The sequence below is a fragment of the Astatotilapia calliptera genome, chromosome 17, assembly GCF_900246225.1.
Source record: "Astatotilapia calliptera chromosome 17, fAstCal1.2, whole genome shotgun sequence".
Lineage (NCBI taxonomy): Eukaryota > Metazoa > Chordata > Actinopteri > Cichliformes > Cichlidae > Astatotilapia > Astatotilapia calliptera.
In genome coordinates this window covers 27,192,516-27,205,700 of record NC_039318.1, presented here as the reverse complement: position 1 = coordinate 27,205,700, position 13,185 = coordinate 27,192,516, and the positions used below count along the sequence as shown (strand labels likewise).

Genomic DNA, 13,185 nt, shown 5'->3' with positions numbered 1-13,185 from the left:
CACGTTGTTATTGATAAGTTGTTCAAAAACTATTAAAAAAATTTAACTGAAGCCTCCTTTTATACGTGTTCACTACAGCATGAATTTATAACAAGGAATTTCAACAAGGAACATTTTGAAATAGGGCCTTCCGCAATCGATTTATCAAGTCTTGTCTTGTTGACGTCATCACACAGCGTCTGTAACGAAACGGCATGCTAGCTGAAGTCGACGAGGAGGTTGTAAACATTTGAGTTTTCCCGAAGAGACTGAACACACATGGCACCAACAGATCAAAAAACGAAGAATGAGAAGTTTGCAGGGAAAGAGGGCGACTTGGCGAAAACAAAAAGTGGCGCGAAGGGTGTCAAAAAGAAAAGAAAATGGATCTCCGATCAGAAATTATTCAAAGGCAGCGTAAAAGAAGGTACAATAAGGCTGAACGTACACGTAAAAACGACACAGTCTCTATCTTTAAATAACATAGGAATTCATATTAAAATCAGAACTTAATCCGTGTTGGGTTAATTCAAACGACTGTCAACACAAGAGCATGAGCATAGTCTAGATAAGTAATGACACTGAATCTGATTTTTTTTTTTTAAATGGTTTGATTTGCCTGTATTTAAAATCTCTGACTTAACTCTTCAGGTCAAGGATTTGCTTTCAACAGGAAGCAGAAAGTCAAACATGAATACAACAAACTGCTGCGAAAGGAGAAGAAGAAGAACCCAGGGTCCAAAAACCTGTACAAAGAAGAGTATCCAGAACACCTCAGGCATCTGTACGAGGCTGAGGCAGAGAAACTGAAGAAAGAAGCCTGGACAAACAGAGTGAACAGGAGTAAGCTGAGGATGAAAGGGCAGACGAAAGAGATGGGGGAAGGTGATGGAGAGGAAGAGGATGATGATGAGGCACAGCAGACCGAGGCAGCTGGTGAAGGAGAAGTTAGTGGGGGATCTGAGCTGAAAGAGTCAGTGTCCGGGAACCAAGCTGAGCCAACATCAGCTTCACAGAGCGAAAGGTGAGCAAGTCTGTGCAGACATACAGCACTGTGCCAAAATCATGAAGCAATCCTCATTACTTTATATTTAGCTTTCAAGGAGCATTGACTGCTTTTTTGATCACTTCCTTGCTTGTTCAGCCACTCAGCAATGACGTACGAATCACTGAAGCATAGAAAACACACCTTGTACAAAGGATGGAACAGTGTTGGGGCTACACTGAATCACTTTGTTGCTAGCAGTTTGTTGCAAAAACTAATTTGTTCTTTAGTTGAACCTAAAAAAAAATGCCAAAGATAAAACAGTTTGATTCCCAAAGAGCTACTAACTGAAAACCTGGCATATCTCAGCATGGTATGCATTGTGTCCTATAAGGAAATGAGGGGTGGCTCACAACTTTTACACAACACTTAAAACAAGAGAGGGTGGAGAATGCATAGACAAAGTCAGCTTTTATAATGTTGGGTTTTAAAAAAAATGTTTGCTTGTTTCCACCAGTCTTCCAATGAGCAATCGCATGAGGAAAAAAATGGAGAGGAAAAACTCTTACCAGAAGACAAAAGAAGAATTTGAGAGGATCCAAGAGAAGCGGAGAAAGAAGAAAGAGGTAATGTGTTTGACTAAGTAAAAGAAAAATAAGATCACAGTCTTTCATTTTTTTTAATGAAAAAAGTTTTTAAACAACAGCCTGTGTGTTTGCTGTTTTTAGGAGTACTTGAAGAACAAGCAACAGAAAGAAGAGGCCATCCAGAAGTACAAACAGAAAAAGATGGAGACATTCCAGATCCTAAACAAGAAGACCAAGAAAGGACAGCCAAATCTAAACCTCCAAATGGAATATTTACTTCAGAAGATACAAGGAAGTGGGAAATGACTCCTCCTCAGAACTGAATGCCAGTAGAGGACTTTACTTAAAACCTCATAGGCTGAATCAAGGCTGCGATTTTCTGTGCAAAATCAAAGTGGAAACTTGTGGTTGTTTTGACCATAAATTACTTTGAGATATATATTGTGATTTCACAGTATTTTTTGCTCTGACCACTGAAAGTCATTGTACTGTCCAACCACAAGATGGCATCATAAGAAATGAAGTGAGGACAGAGCATGCTTTTATTTTTAAAAATAAATAAATATATAATTTCCAATAATGTGCTTTTATTTTGAAATAAACCATAAATACAACTTTCTTTTGGCCAATTTTCTGGTAGTCAACAAGTTTAGCTTTTATTTCCAAGTAAACCTTCAAAAACACAATAACACTCATCCCGCTGACAGCCTTCATTATGCTGCTGTCTTAATTACACACTACATAAACATGTTGCACACATGTAGCCTGCATAGAGTAAGCTCACTCTGCAGCCCCATCTCAGTGTGAGAGCAGCGGGTGGACCCAGGCTGAAAAGCCTCAGGCTGCCTCCTCATGACATCACATGGTTGCAGAATGACTTGCCTAACACTCGTCTGTGAGGCAAGACTTCCTAAACACAGTGCGGTCACAGCTCTGTTAATACTGAGAGCGGATACAAAAGGTTTCAGTTTGTTGTGCTCGTCATTTGTAGAAGGTAAGAGCTTTCCTTCCGTTTCTGACTTATTTAAAGAAAAAAGGGACAAATGCAAACCTGTGCAACTTGTAGATACAAAAGCTGAGGAAAGAAAGAATTCGCCAAGAGTTTTGTATATGCTGCAGAGGAAGGCCCAGAAATTTACTTACATTGTTTAAGTGTCTTTGTCTTTACAAAGTAGGTGGCAGTGCTGCTTAGTAGTATGTACTCACTTAGTTTGTAGCCAAGTTAAAATTTGCACTAATTAAACAGCCTTCAGGAAAAATCCAAATTCAAGACTTGACAATCCAACACCTGCCTCTGATATTTCTTTTTTTTTTTTTTTTTTTTTTTTTTTTTTTAAATGACATCAGAAACAGCAGTATGCGACATTACGTGATGGCAGAGCTTCAGTTCATCCTTTGTCATTTTTTTTTTTTTTTTTTTTTTTTTTAAATAAATAGGACAGGGGGAATGAATGAGAGAAAGAGGGGGAGAGAAAGAAAGAAAACCAAAGGGGAGAAGAGACGGTGAGAAGGGGGGGGAAGAGAGAGAGAGAGAAAAAAAAAAAAAAGAACTCCTGGGTCACCTGTATGGAGAAAAAAAAAACAAACAAAAAAAACAAACAGAGGAGACAGCAAACAACAAAGAGCAACATAATAATAGAGAAAACAAAGCACCATCACAATAAACTAGCTAGCCATAGATATCAATAGTTACTAAATAAAAATGCCTCTGATATTTCACTTTCAGCAGTGTTTGCTGCAGATTTAGAATTCCTGACAGCATAAACTGCGCTCCAGCTCGGAGCAGTGCAAACAAGACAGCACCTCAAAACAAAGGCGCGAGGAAAACACATAGGGGGACACATTAATTCATCTGCTGCTTGCAGCAGTCTTGCAGGCATTGTGCCGTCATGTGTTCTGTATGGTGGAGTATTAAGATAATCCTTTACTGTGTATTTACATACCTTTGTCAGTGGCTTACTAGAAAAGGGAAGTGCAGTTTAGCTGTAGTGCTCTGCTATTTGTGTAACCACTTTAGTTTTCTTAAACTTGCCTTCACGTAATTTTTTTAATTGAGTACAGTTCTTTGTCTGTCTTACAGGAACCTGCAACCAGGTTTAAGTCTGTCTGTAAGCCACCAAGTTATCAGTGATCTCATCATCTGGTGCTACTTCCTGCCTCTGTTGTCATGGTGACTCTAGGAGGCCCAGAGGACTGAATATAGGGCTAATGAAGAAAACTTCAAAGTACATGCAACCTACCACCCAACAGTGTCCATAAAATAATAAATATATAACGATAAAAGAGACACAGCCAAGCATGGAGGAGGAGGAGGACGGGGTGAATGGCTTTGGACGGAGCCCAGAGAGGAGGGGCTCTGACTGGGGTTGCATTGCCCTGCTGGACAAGACCAAGGAGTTCTTCCAGACCTGTGATGTGGAGGGAAAAGGCTTCATCACTCGCACTGATATGAGGGTTAGAGATGGAGGCTGTGTGTGTTTCTGTGGACTTTACACACTTCTGTAAAGTCTGCAGGCATTTGACAATTTCACATTATTAAGGCAGATATATATAAGACATTTTAAATGGTAGTTAATGAATCAAGGATTAATCATTCAGTGTATATACTGTCAGAAAGTAAGCCTTAACAAATCCATCTATTAATATCATTACTGTAAACATTTTCCACCAGTTAGGTTAATAATTGTGCCAGCCCAATATGAATATTTATTTCCTTTGAAAAACAGGGAGGGGTCAGTTTTTCCTCGACACTCTTACTCTTTCAGCGGTTTTTAAAAATCCGTGGAGGACCTGTGAGTGCATTAAGCCGCTGCTAAGAAGAACAACAGTTCAAAAGGACACACTTTTACCTGTGGAACAATTTAGTGTCCTGCGGGGCTTTAATAACAGTGAGCACCGAGCAGGGAACACTCAGTGTCACTTTTTCAGTTCATATTACCGTTGCTAAAGAACTCGGAGCACTCAAACAGCCTGAGAAGTGTCGGAGCAGCACGGCTGATGGAAATGTTTATGAATATAATGCCACTCTCAGCGCACAGGCTGCAGTGAAGAGCACAGGCAGGAACAATGCATGCAAGCCTCTTTTTAAAGGTCTGACCATTAGTGAGCTGTGCTCCCAGCTAATTAGGGCAGCTCTTGTGGGTTTGTGTTGAGGGTTTTTTTTAATAAAACACTCTTACATTTAAAAAAAAAAAAAAAAGTTAAAAATAAAAACCTCAGTGCAACTGTTAGGTCAGTGTAAGCTTCGTCTGAGCTGTGTCACTACAGAGGAAAATGTACTGTAGCAGATTCAAGGTGCGAACTTATCACGAGACATTTATTTATTGTGTCTTAAAAGTAACTTGCAGTGGTTTTACAGTGAGTGTGTTTCATTTTGAAGTGGAGTTCAGCTCACCACAGTGGTATTTTAAAGTCCTTTTTGTTTATGTGTTTCTCCTGGCAGAGGCTCCACAGAGAGCTGCCTCTGTCCGCAGAGGAGCTGGAAGACGTGTTTGACTCTCTGGATACAGACCACACGGGTTACCTCACACTGGAGGCATTCACCTCAGGATTCAGTAGGTTTTCTGCCATCAGAGGCTCTTTGCTTGGATCACACATATCACACTTGTTACTCCAAATAGATTTCTCTATGTCGAACCTGAAATAGAAGACATTACTATAGCATCAAGTTGAGTTCAAGTTGATTTTGAATACTTAAAGGTATCTTGTAGTTCTGCAAACACAAAAAAACAGAGCGGCTTTAAGTGCAAAATAGAATAATAAGGAATAGTTTGTAAAAATGCAGGCAGGGCTGATTTGTGACGAAAGTAAAAGGGGAAGTTTACTAAAGCAAAGACAGGAAGTAGAGCTGGAGTGTTAAGGTGTTCATCAGAAGTGACCAGATGTAGGCAGGATTAGAAACGACTACATCAGAGGGACAGCTCAGGTAGAGCGGTTTGGAGAGGCAAGGATAGGGTGGTAGGAGACTAGAGAAAGGATGAGAAGATAGAGCTGCCAGACAATAATGAAAAGTAGAAGACCACAGAGAAGATTTGTGGATTTAGTGATGTAGCGATCATTTGCCTAATGGGAGGCAGATAATGGGAGCAGCTAAGAGAAAAAGATGTGGGAAGTCATGAAAAGCTTTTGAATTTATCTTTCAAGTTTAAAAGCTGTGGGTGTGTTTCAGGTCAGTTCTTGCATGGTCGAAGGATCTCTGTGACTGATGACCAAAATCAGGCCCCTGGCCCAGTCTTCAGGGCTAAGGAAGCCCTTTATCAGAGCCAATGGGAAGCCAAGCTGTCAGGAGTTGAGGATGAGGAGGAGAGGCACTTCTGCATGCTGCTGGAAAGCCTGGGAGCCAGTAATGTATTTGAAGAGTGAGTTTAATCACAACAAAACCTTATGTGCATTATTGTTTTTTGTCATGATCCATTCTTGACAAACCTGTGAGCTAAGTTGAGTTTTGTCTCTCCCTCTTTATCCCCTTCTCCTCTCTTTCTCCAGTCCAGACGAGGTGCGCAGCCTTTGGATCCAGCTCAGACGTGATGAGCCTCACCTCTTGTCCAATTTTGAGGAATTTCTGGCCAGGGTCACCCACCAAATCAAGGAAGCTCATCAGGAAAAGAAGGAGATGGAGATCGCCCTCCAGAGGTAGTTGGGCAGAAAACACATACACAAAGGGCAAGGGAAAAGGGGCTTTTCATGGTGTTCTACCCATTCACAAGGTTTTTAGTGACTATGAGTGTGGACGAAATATTGGACATGAGGCTCAATATAGGGAAGGAATGAGAAAGAAATACAGCATTGTGCAACAGTCTCGAGCCACCCCTAATTTCTTTATATAAAAACAGGTTGCCTGTTTCCTGTTTGGATTGCTCATATGAATGTGTGTGTGTGTTTACAGTGTGCTTGGGATCACTGTCATATTGAGAAATTTAGCTCTTGCCAACCAGATACTATCCATATGATGTTGATGGTGGATCAAATTCTGTACTTTTCTGAGTCCATAATTCAGTCAGACTCTCACTTCTCTTTGTACCTCTGTCTGACTTCCTCAGAAGAGGATTTGAACCAGAAATTTCAAATCTGGATTCATCACTTCATAAGACATACATCAGCCTTTCCTCCCTGTTTCCTTTCCTTAAGAATGTCTTCTTGACAGCCACTCTTCCACTGCGATCATTTCTGACAAGGCTTCTGTGAAGAGTACATGGATCAAACGAAGGGCCAGATGCATCTTTCAGACGTTGTGCGATGTCTTTATTGAATTTTTTCCCCTGTGTCTTAAGGACATGACTTTAAGATACTATTCATCTTCTTTTGTCCTCCACTTGTCCTCATATTTTAACGACACTGCATACCATCTCAAGAGGTGCCAGGTTTTTGGCAAGACTATAAGTAAGGAAATGCATATGCTATATATATATATGTTTTATTTATTTACTTTGTTTTAACCAACACTTTACGGACCAAAAACCACAGTAAAGCCAATATGCTTCTTATGCATTAGCCCCTAAATAATCAGTGGCATAAGGGTGGGATTGTGTTTACATTGTGGACGCCAGCCAGAGCCTGCTGCATGGGATTTACCTGTAATTCTCTATAGAACAACGTCTTTATCCATTGTCAAATGACCACTAATCTAGATCCACACTCTGACTGCCTTCTAGTGGTGTGCAAACACATTAATGATATGATTGAGTGAACACAGAGCAAAGGGGTTGTTTTTTTTTGTACTGTATATTAATGTATTTACTCCCCTGACATGCAGAATGACATACTTGATGATTATAGTCTTTTGTCTTTGTAAATGCAACATGAGCATCAGTGGGATGTAGGCTTACTCATGGTACTGCGTGGCACCATGTTACAGCTTGTTATTCTTCTAAACTTAACTAATTGGCTGCTGGGGTCTTAACGATCATTACAGGGATTGTACTTACCAGTAGTCTGAAAATGTGTTTGCATGTCAAGTGCTCACAGTGTAGACAGCAATGTTGTTCTGTTTTTAGATATTACATGTACCACCTTGTGTCTTTCATCGATAAATCGTTTACCTTAACGTGTCATTTCAGGAAGGCAGCAACACATGACAGTGAGATCCGGTATTTATATGAAGAGATGGAGGCACAGATCAAAAATGAGAAAGAACGGCTGCTGCTAAAGGTAAAAGAGCTCAGACATGAAGAAAATCTGACAATGAAGCATCTCCTTGGCAACCGAAGAAGTAAAAAAGATTCAGAAATACAAAGCAAGATGTTTAAAGACATGTATGCTGGACTGCACTGTACAGAAGTGCACTCTATGACACAAGATGACCAACTTCAAATTTAAATAACTTTCTGTGTGCTCATTTTAATTCTGAATTCAACACAGCTGGGATAGGCTCCAGCACCTCCGCGACCCTGAAAAGGATAAGCGGAAGCAAATGGATGGAACACAAGGAAAAAGGAAAAAAAAGCAGTTCCTTATGGAAGCTGATAGTCTTCCACACTCAACCACTAGACAGTTATTTCAGTAAAGTGGAAGACCACTTTCTGCATTATCATAAATCCTGGGTCTTTCAAAGAGAGAGAACAAGCAGTAGTAATGATGTAAGCGTAGTTTTGCTTAAGGATTATATCATATTGACAGCAGTGTTTTTACCTTTCGAGTTAATTTTGTGCACTTTCTTTTAACCGCAAGTTGAACCTTTTCTTCTTCTGGTCCTGCAGGACTCTGAGCGGCTTCAGTTGCGCAGCCAGGACCTGGAGCACCAGCTTCTTACGAAGGAGAGAGATTTGGAGCAGCTTTTCCAGAAGCAGAAACGGGTAAGTTAATATGGACGAAGCATCCCAAAGAAATTCTGCGGTCATGTTTAATAAGAAACATCCACCATTGTAACAGCATGACAAAAAAAAAAATTAAGCTCTCTGTAAAAACATTTGTTATGTGTAACTATTGAATAGTGGGCATGTGGCATTACATCTGTCGTGTAGAGAGGATTTACACCAAACCTCACTGTTTTGTTCCCTGTGCAGATATCCCCTAAGTACACTTACCCAGCATTAGTGTATTATAACTCCTGTGAATATCTCCCTGTTTAGTTAGAGCACCAGTGCTCTGAGCTGAGCAGTGAGAAGCAGGAGAGCAACGTAGAGAACGTCAAACTGAAAATGACCAACAATGAGTTGTCCAGAGCGCTGGAGAGCACCAGCCAGGAGCTGGTGCTGGCCCAGGAACAGCTGGCTATACTGCAGGAACAGGCCTCCCGGCTACAACGGGAGAAAGAAATGTGCGTATAAGCATTGTTTGTATTAACTGTGTTTCCCTGCAGTGTGCAAACAGATGCCATAGAGTAGCTATTTAAAAGCAAGTTTCTTCTGTCTTGTTTCAGGGAAATGTACCGAGTAACTGAAGGACTGCAGAGGGAAAAGCAAAGTCTAATGAAGCAGCTTGACCTCCTCAGGTATAATGAGAACACCCAGCACTTTTCAAACTTGGGTAATAGTCCATGAGTTTTTGATGAGCCTGTATGCACACTTTTGAGTCTGTGTGGACTGGAGACAATCCAAAAGTTGTACAATCATTCATGCCAATGTTGAGTGGATATAAGTTTCTGACCACAACTATTGTTTTACTCATTTTGGCTCCTGGTTTAGTCCTAACTGGCCAAACCCTATGAATCAAACTCCAAGGTTCAAGGATTTGCAAAGCACAAAACACTCTTTAACATCCCTTCTTTAACTTCCCAGAGAGATGAACAAGCATTTAAAGGATGAGCGAGACTTGTGCTGTGGTGTAGTAAGTAAATAGTATTTTATGTAACTGCATTAACTCGATTACAGCACTAGAATAGCTGAGTAATGCACCTTCTTTTTGTAAACAAGCCTCGAACCTCACTCAGAAAGAAGCAGAAGCAGAGAGCGGGCCTCGGCAATATATTTGATGACAGCAGCCAGCCGGCAAAAAGGTGATTCATTCATCATTCAAGTACTCTTTTTAACAGAATTCATCCCTGTCAGATTGCTTCCTATGCAACAAATGACAAATGTGATGTAAAAATCATGCATCAAAGGAGGAAAAACAGAGGATGTCTGATTCCTTATACTCACAAAAAATAGCCAAATTATCAAGTAGAAATATTAGAAAACTCAAGTGAATTGATCCAGTAAATCCTCTGTTTCTCCTCTGTCCCCAAAGAGCCTCACTGTTGGTGGATGGGTCCTACCTATCTCTGGAGGCCTTGCCTATAGAGCACCTTCAAATCGTTTTTGTTGCTTCCTCCTCCTGTAGTGAAGATGACACCACCACTGCCACCCCTGCTCCCTCCACCACAGCTGCTAGCAGCCCTGTGTGCCAACAAAGGCCTTCAGCGAATAGGAACTCTGGCTTAGCCAACGGTCACATCAGCCCCGTTCTGCCTAAAGTGCACGACGTGAAGACAAAGGCCAAAAGGCTGTCCACCAAAATGGCCACCAGCAAGAGGGTGTTAGGGAGAAGCAGAGACAAATCAAAGAAAGTCGAAATTGATAAGAAGGTGGCAGAAGAGGAGGAGGTGTTAGATGCCCCGCCGGACGGGTGGCCCCTCCGCAGAGTCATCTCCATAGAAGAGGACCACCTGCCCCACCTGCTCCAAGGAGGACCTCAGCCCTTACTGCACCAGCTCAGCGAGGAGGAAGACGAGAGGGATGAGGAGGAAGAAGACGACAGAAGGAGCGACCTCAGTGCTTCCCCACGTTACATCTCAGTGTCAAAAGAAGCTCCTCCTGCAAGGAAATCCTACTTTACTCAATCGAAGAAGACCCCACCTGTATCTCCAAGAGGACAGCCTGTGGGAAAGGAAACCTCACAGGTGTGTTTACGGCTCCCCACTTTTATATATGCTTTTAGATAAGTTACTGGAGAGGTAATGAAACTGTCTTTCTAATTGCTCGCCTACAGAAGGCGAAAGAACTGTTTGCCCCAGACCGCCTGTTTAAAGTGGTCCTGGTTGGAAATTCCAGCGTTGGGAAAACATCCCTGCTGCGCTCCTTCTGTGAGGGCCGTTTCCACCCTTCCACAACTGCTACTGTGGGTGAGAAGAAAGGCAGTCATATTTTATTGATGTTTCAGGGCCCGTTTTAAACAGATCTGAAGGGCATGTGTGCGAGTGTGGCTGTGGATGCCTTTCCTGAATACTGGGGGGCGATTTAGCATCACATGAAAGGGCTTGTGAAGTCACACTGCCTGTCTAAGAGCCCTGGCACTCATTGTACTACAGATTATGTCACTTTGGATGAATTTTCTTTATCCTCGCTTTCATCTTTTCCAATCCTCCTTTTATGCCTTGTTGTCACCACCTTTCTCACCCCTTTTTCTGCTGGAATGAAGCACAGGCACTTTGATCCCCCTACTGGCCATTTATATCATTGCTTCTTCGTAGTGAAAACGAGAAGTAAAATCAAACCTAAATTAAATGTGAGAAGTGTGTCCTTATATTATGTTCGATTATGTATTATATGTTATTATATGTTGTTGTTGTTTTTTAAATCAGGTATTGACTACAGTGTGAAGACATTAACATTGGACAATATGCAGGTAGCCATGCAGCTTTGGGACACTGCAGGCCAAGAGAGGTGAGTGACCACTTCCTTCAGCATATTTCAGTTAACTGGTTGGATATAAACCACTAATATCTTGCAACTTTAAGCTTACCAATAAAATGCTAATCAAGAATATCGTATCCAAAGTCTGAATATATAGTCAGTTTATTGCAACCTTCCTCCAATCTTAGGTTTAATCTGAGAGAAATTGTGAGCTTTTTTTAAACAAATTATGACTTTACATTCTCAAAACAAAATTTCCACACTTGCAAATTTCCTTTAATTATGCTTTTACCCTGCCACTGTATTACTTTATTTTATGTTAAAAATTTTTTTATAGAATTGATCTAATATGCCCTCTTAATAAACACAATTCCTCTTGCAATACTTTATTTTACATGAATGGAAGTGTATACAGTATAAATTAGAGATACTGTATAAAAATGTTTTTATTTCACTTAATGCATTACTTTTGTCAAAACCTTTGAATTAAATCCAATACTATGGACTTCTTGAGTGTTTCAAATCCTCCGTAGAAGTGAACAGAAACAAAATTACAAAAAAAATGTGTCGTATTTCCAACACTTCTTCTTCTTTTCTTGAATAGTCACTATAAAACAATAACCATGTAGTATTATTGTATCAGTATTGAGGTGGATGTACATAATGTATTCTTATACTCACATTTGAAAAATGGGCCACTGTGCTGACATTCAAATCCTGCTACTGACACAGGTACCGCAGCATAACCAAGCAGTTCTTTCGCAAGGCAGATGGTGTGGTGGTGATGTATGATGTTACAGTGGAGGAGAGCTTCAAGGCTGTGTGGCCCTGGCTCACCAATGTTCAGGTTGGACCTTTGACCCATTCAGTCCTGTGCAAGTCTTGTTTTGCTGCATGCATGGTTCAGTTCGTCCAATTTTGGAATTCACATTCTTAAAAGCTGGGGTTATTGCTCATAACGTTTATGCAGTTCACATCTTTGGCAAATCCTGAAATGGGAAGCTCTGGAACACTGTTCTTTATTTTCTTAGGAAGCAGCAGGAGAAGGGATCCCTATTCTCTTGCTAGGTAACAAAATGGACATGGACGAAGACAGGGAGGTGTCATTTAAAGAAGCTGAGCAACTTGCTTATGTAAATCTAATGCATTTTTGTGCAAGTATTGCCTGTTCTAGGACAACAGTGGGTCTGAATTTGTGTGCACACCCTTTTCAGGAAAACAAGGTGATGTTCTTTGAGGTCAGTGCCTACACGGGAAAGAATGTGACAGAGTCCCTGACTCACCTGGCCAGGTAAGATCAAAACAATCTGATACACAGTGCACTGGGGCTGCATTGTGATTCGCAGCAGATGTCAAGCCTTTTTTCCCCCTCTTTGTTTACTCAGAGTGTTAATGGAGCAGGAGGACAGGGTGAGAGATACAACAGTCATACTCAGCACTCAGCCTGTGAAGAAGAAAGCCTGCTGCAAGTGAAGACTCAAGCTAACACAAAGAAAACCTAAAACCATAGGAAAAAAAATGTTGTACTGCTATACTCAGTTTATTGAGAGGCAGATCTTTTTTTTTCTGTGGAGATTAAAATGTTTGAAGACAAAACTGAAAAGAGTAATGGACTTTAAAACCAGGAAGGCAGTAAGTGCTTACATCAATATGCGGTAGAAGTCCGTATAGTCTGTGTGAACAAACTGCTGTCAAACTTTAATGAAAGGAGCTCCTCTACAGTAAAACAAAAAATTGTGCCATTACCTGTAAATGCCAAATCAAAATTGTCTCTTTGTAGTATTTAGAATATTCCTTATTGCAATTAAATAAAATCCTTTTACCTAAGAGGAAAATCAGAAGTATACTGTAGCCTTTTCATAACAGAATCTTTGCTTCAAGTTTGAAATGAAAGCGGGATAAATTATTTGATTCTTTGACATTTTATTCATCACCACATTCTTTTTTTTTTTTCATATTCTTTGATCATCCGATCTCTAAACAAAGTGGTACATGGCATAATTGCATCATGTTTGTTACTGTTCTGAGGCATTCTTCTCTTTTTTCTGGCACCAAAGTTCTCAGTAATTAAAGAAATAAATTCCAT

The 13,185-nt window shown here is 40.6% G+C and overlaps 2 protein-coding genes across 3 annotated transcripts; both read left to right on the top strand.

Annotated features, from left to right (window-relative positions):
* Window positions 1-3: 3 nt before the first annotated feature.
* On the top strand, window positions 4-2,131 carry ccdc59 (coiled-coil domain containing 59). Its single transcript, XM_026147474.1, has 4 exons — window positions 4-406; window positions 631-1,003; window positions 1,482-1,590; window positions 1,693-2,131. Exons 1-4 carry the CDS (start codon window positions 259-261, stop codon window positions 1,855-1,857), a joined length of 795 nt encoding a protein of 264 aa, XP_026003259.1. The 5' UTR covers window positions 4-258; the 3' UTR covers window positions 1,858-2,131.
* A 326-nt stretch (window positions 2,132-2,457) lies between these two features.
* On the top strand, window positions 2,458-13,178 carry cracr2ab (calcium release activated channel regulator 2Ab). Of its 2 annotated transcripts, none has more exons than XM_026147216.1 (18): window positions 2,458-2,545; window positions 3,632-4,005; window positions 4,994-5,105; window positions 5,720-5,909; window positions 6,037-6,183; window positions 7,608-7,698; window positions 8,247-8,342; window positions 8,619-8,806; window positions 8,909-8,980; window positions 9,267-9,315; window positions 9,402-9,484; window positions 9,808-10,366; window positions 10,456-10,588; window positions 11,048-11,129; window positions 11,832-11,946; window positions 12,131-12,232; window positions 12,314-12,390; window positions 12,485-13,178. In XM_026147216.1, exons 2-18 carry the CDS (start codon window positions 3,850-3,852, stop codon window positions 12,570-12,572), a joined length of 2,340 nt encoding a protein of 779 aa, XP_026003001.1. In that variant the 5' UTR covers window positions 2,458-2,545; window positions 3,632-3,849; the 3' UTR covers window positions 12,573-13,178. The 2 variants fall into 2 exon arrangements, with proteins under 2 accessions (XP_026003001.1, XP_026003000.1); XM_026147215.1 differs by having other exon boundaries at window positions 9,715-10,366.
* Window positions 13,179-13,185: the final 7 nt, after the last annotated feature.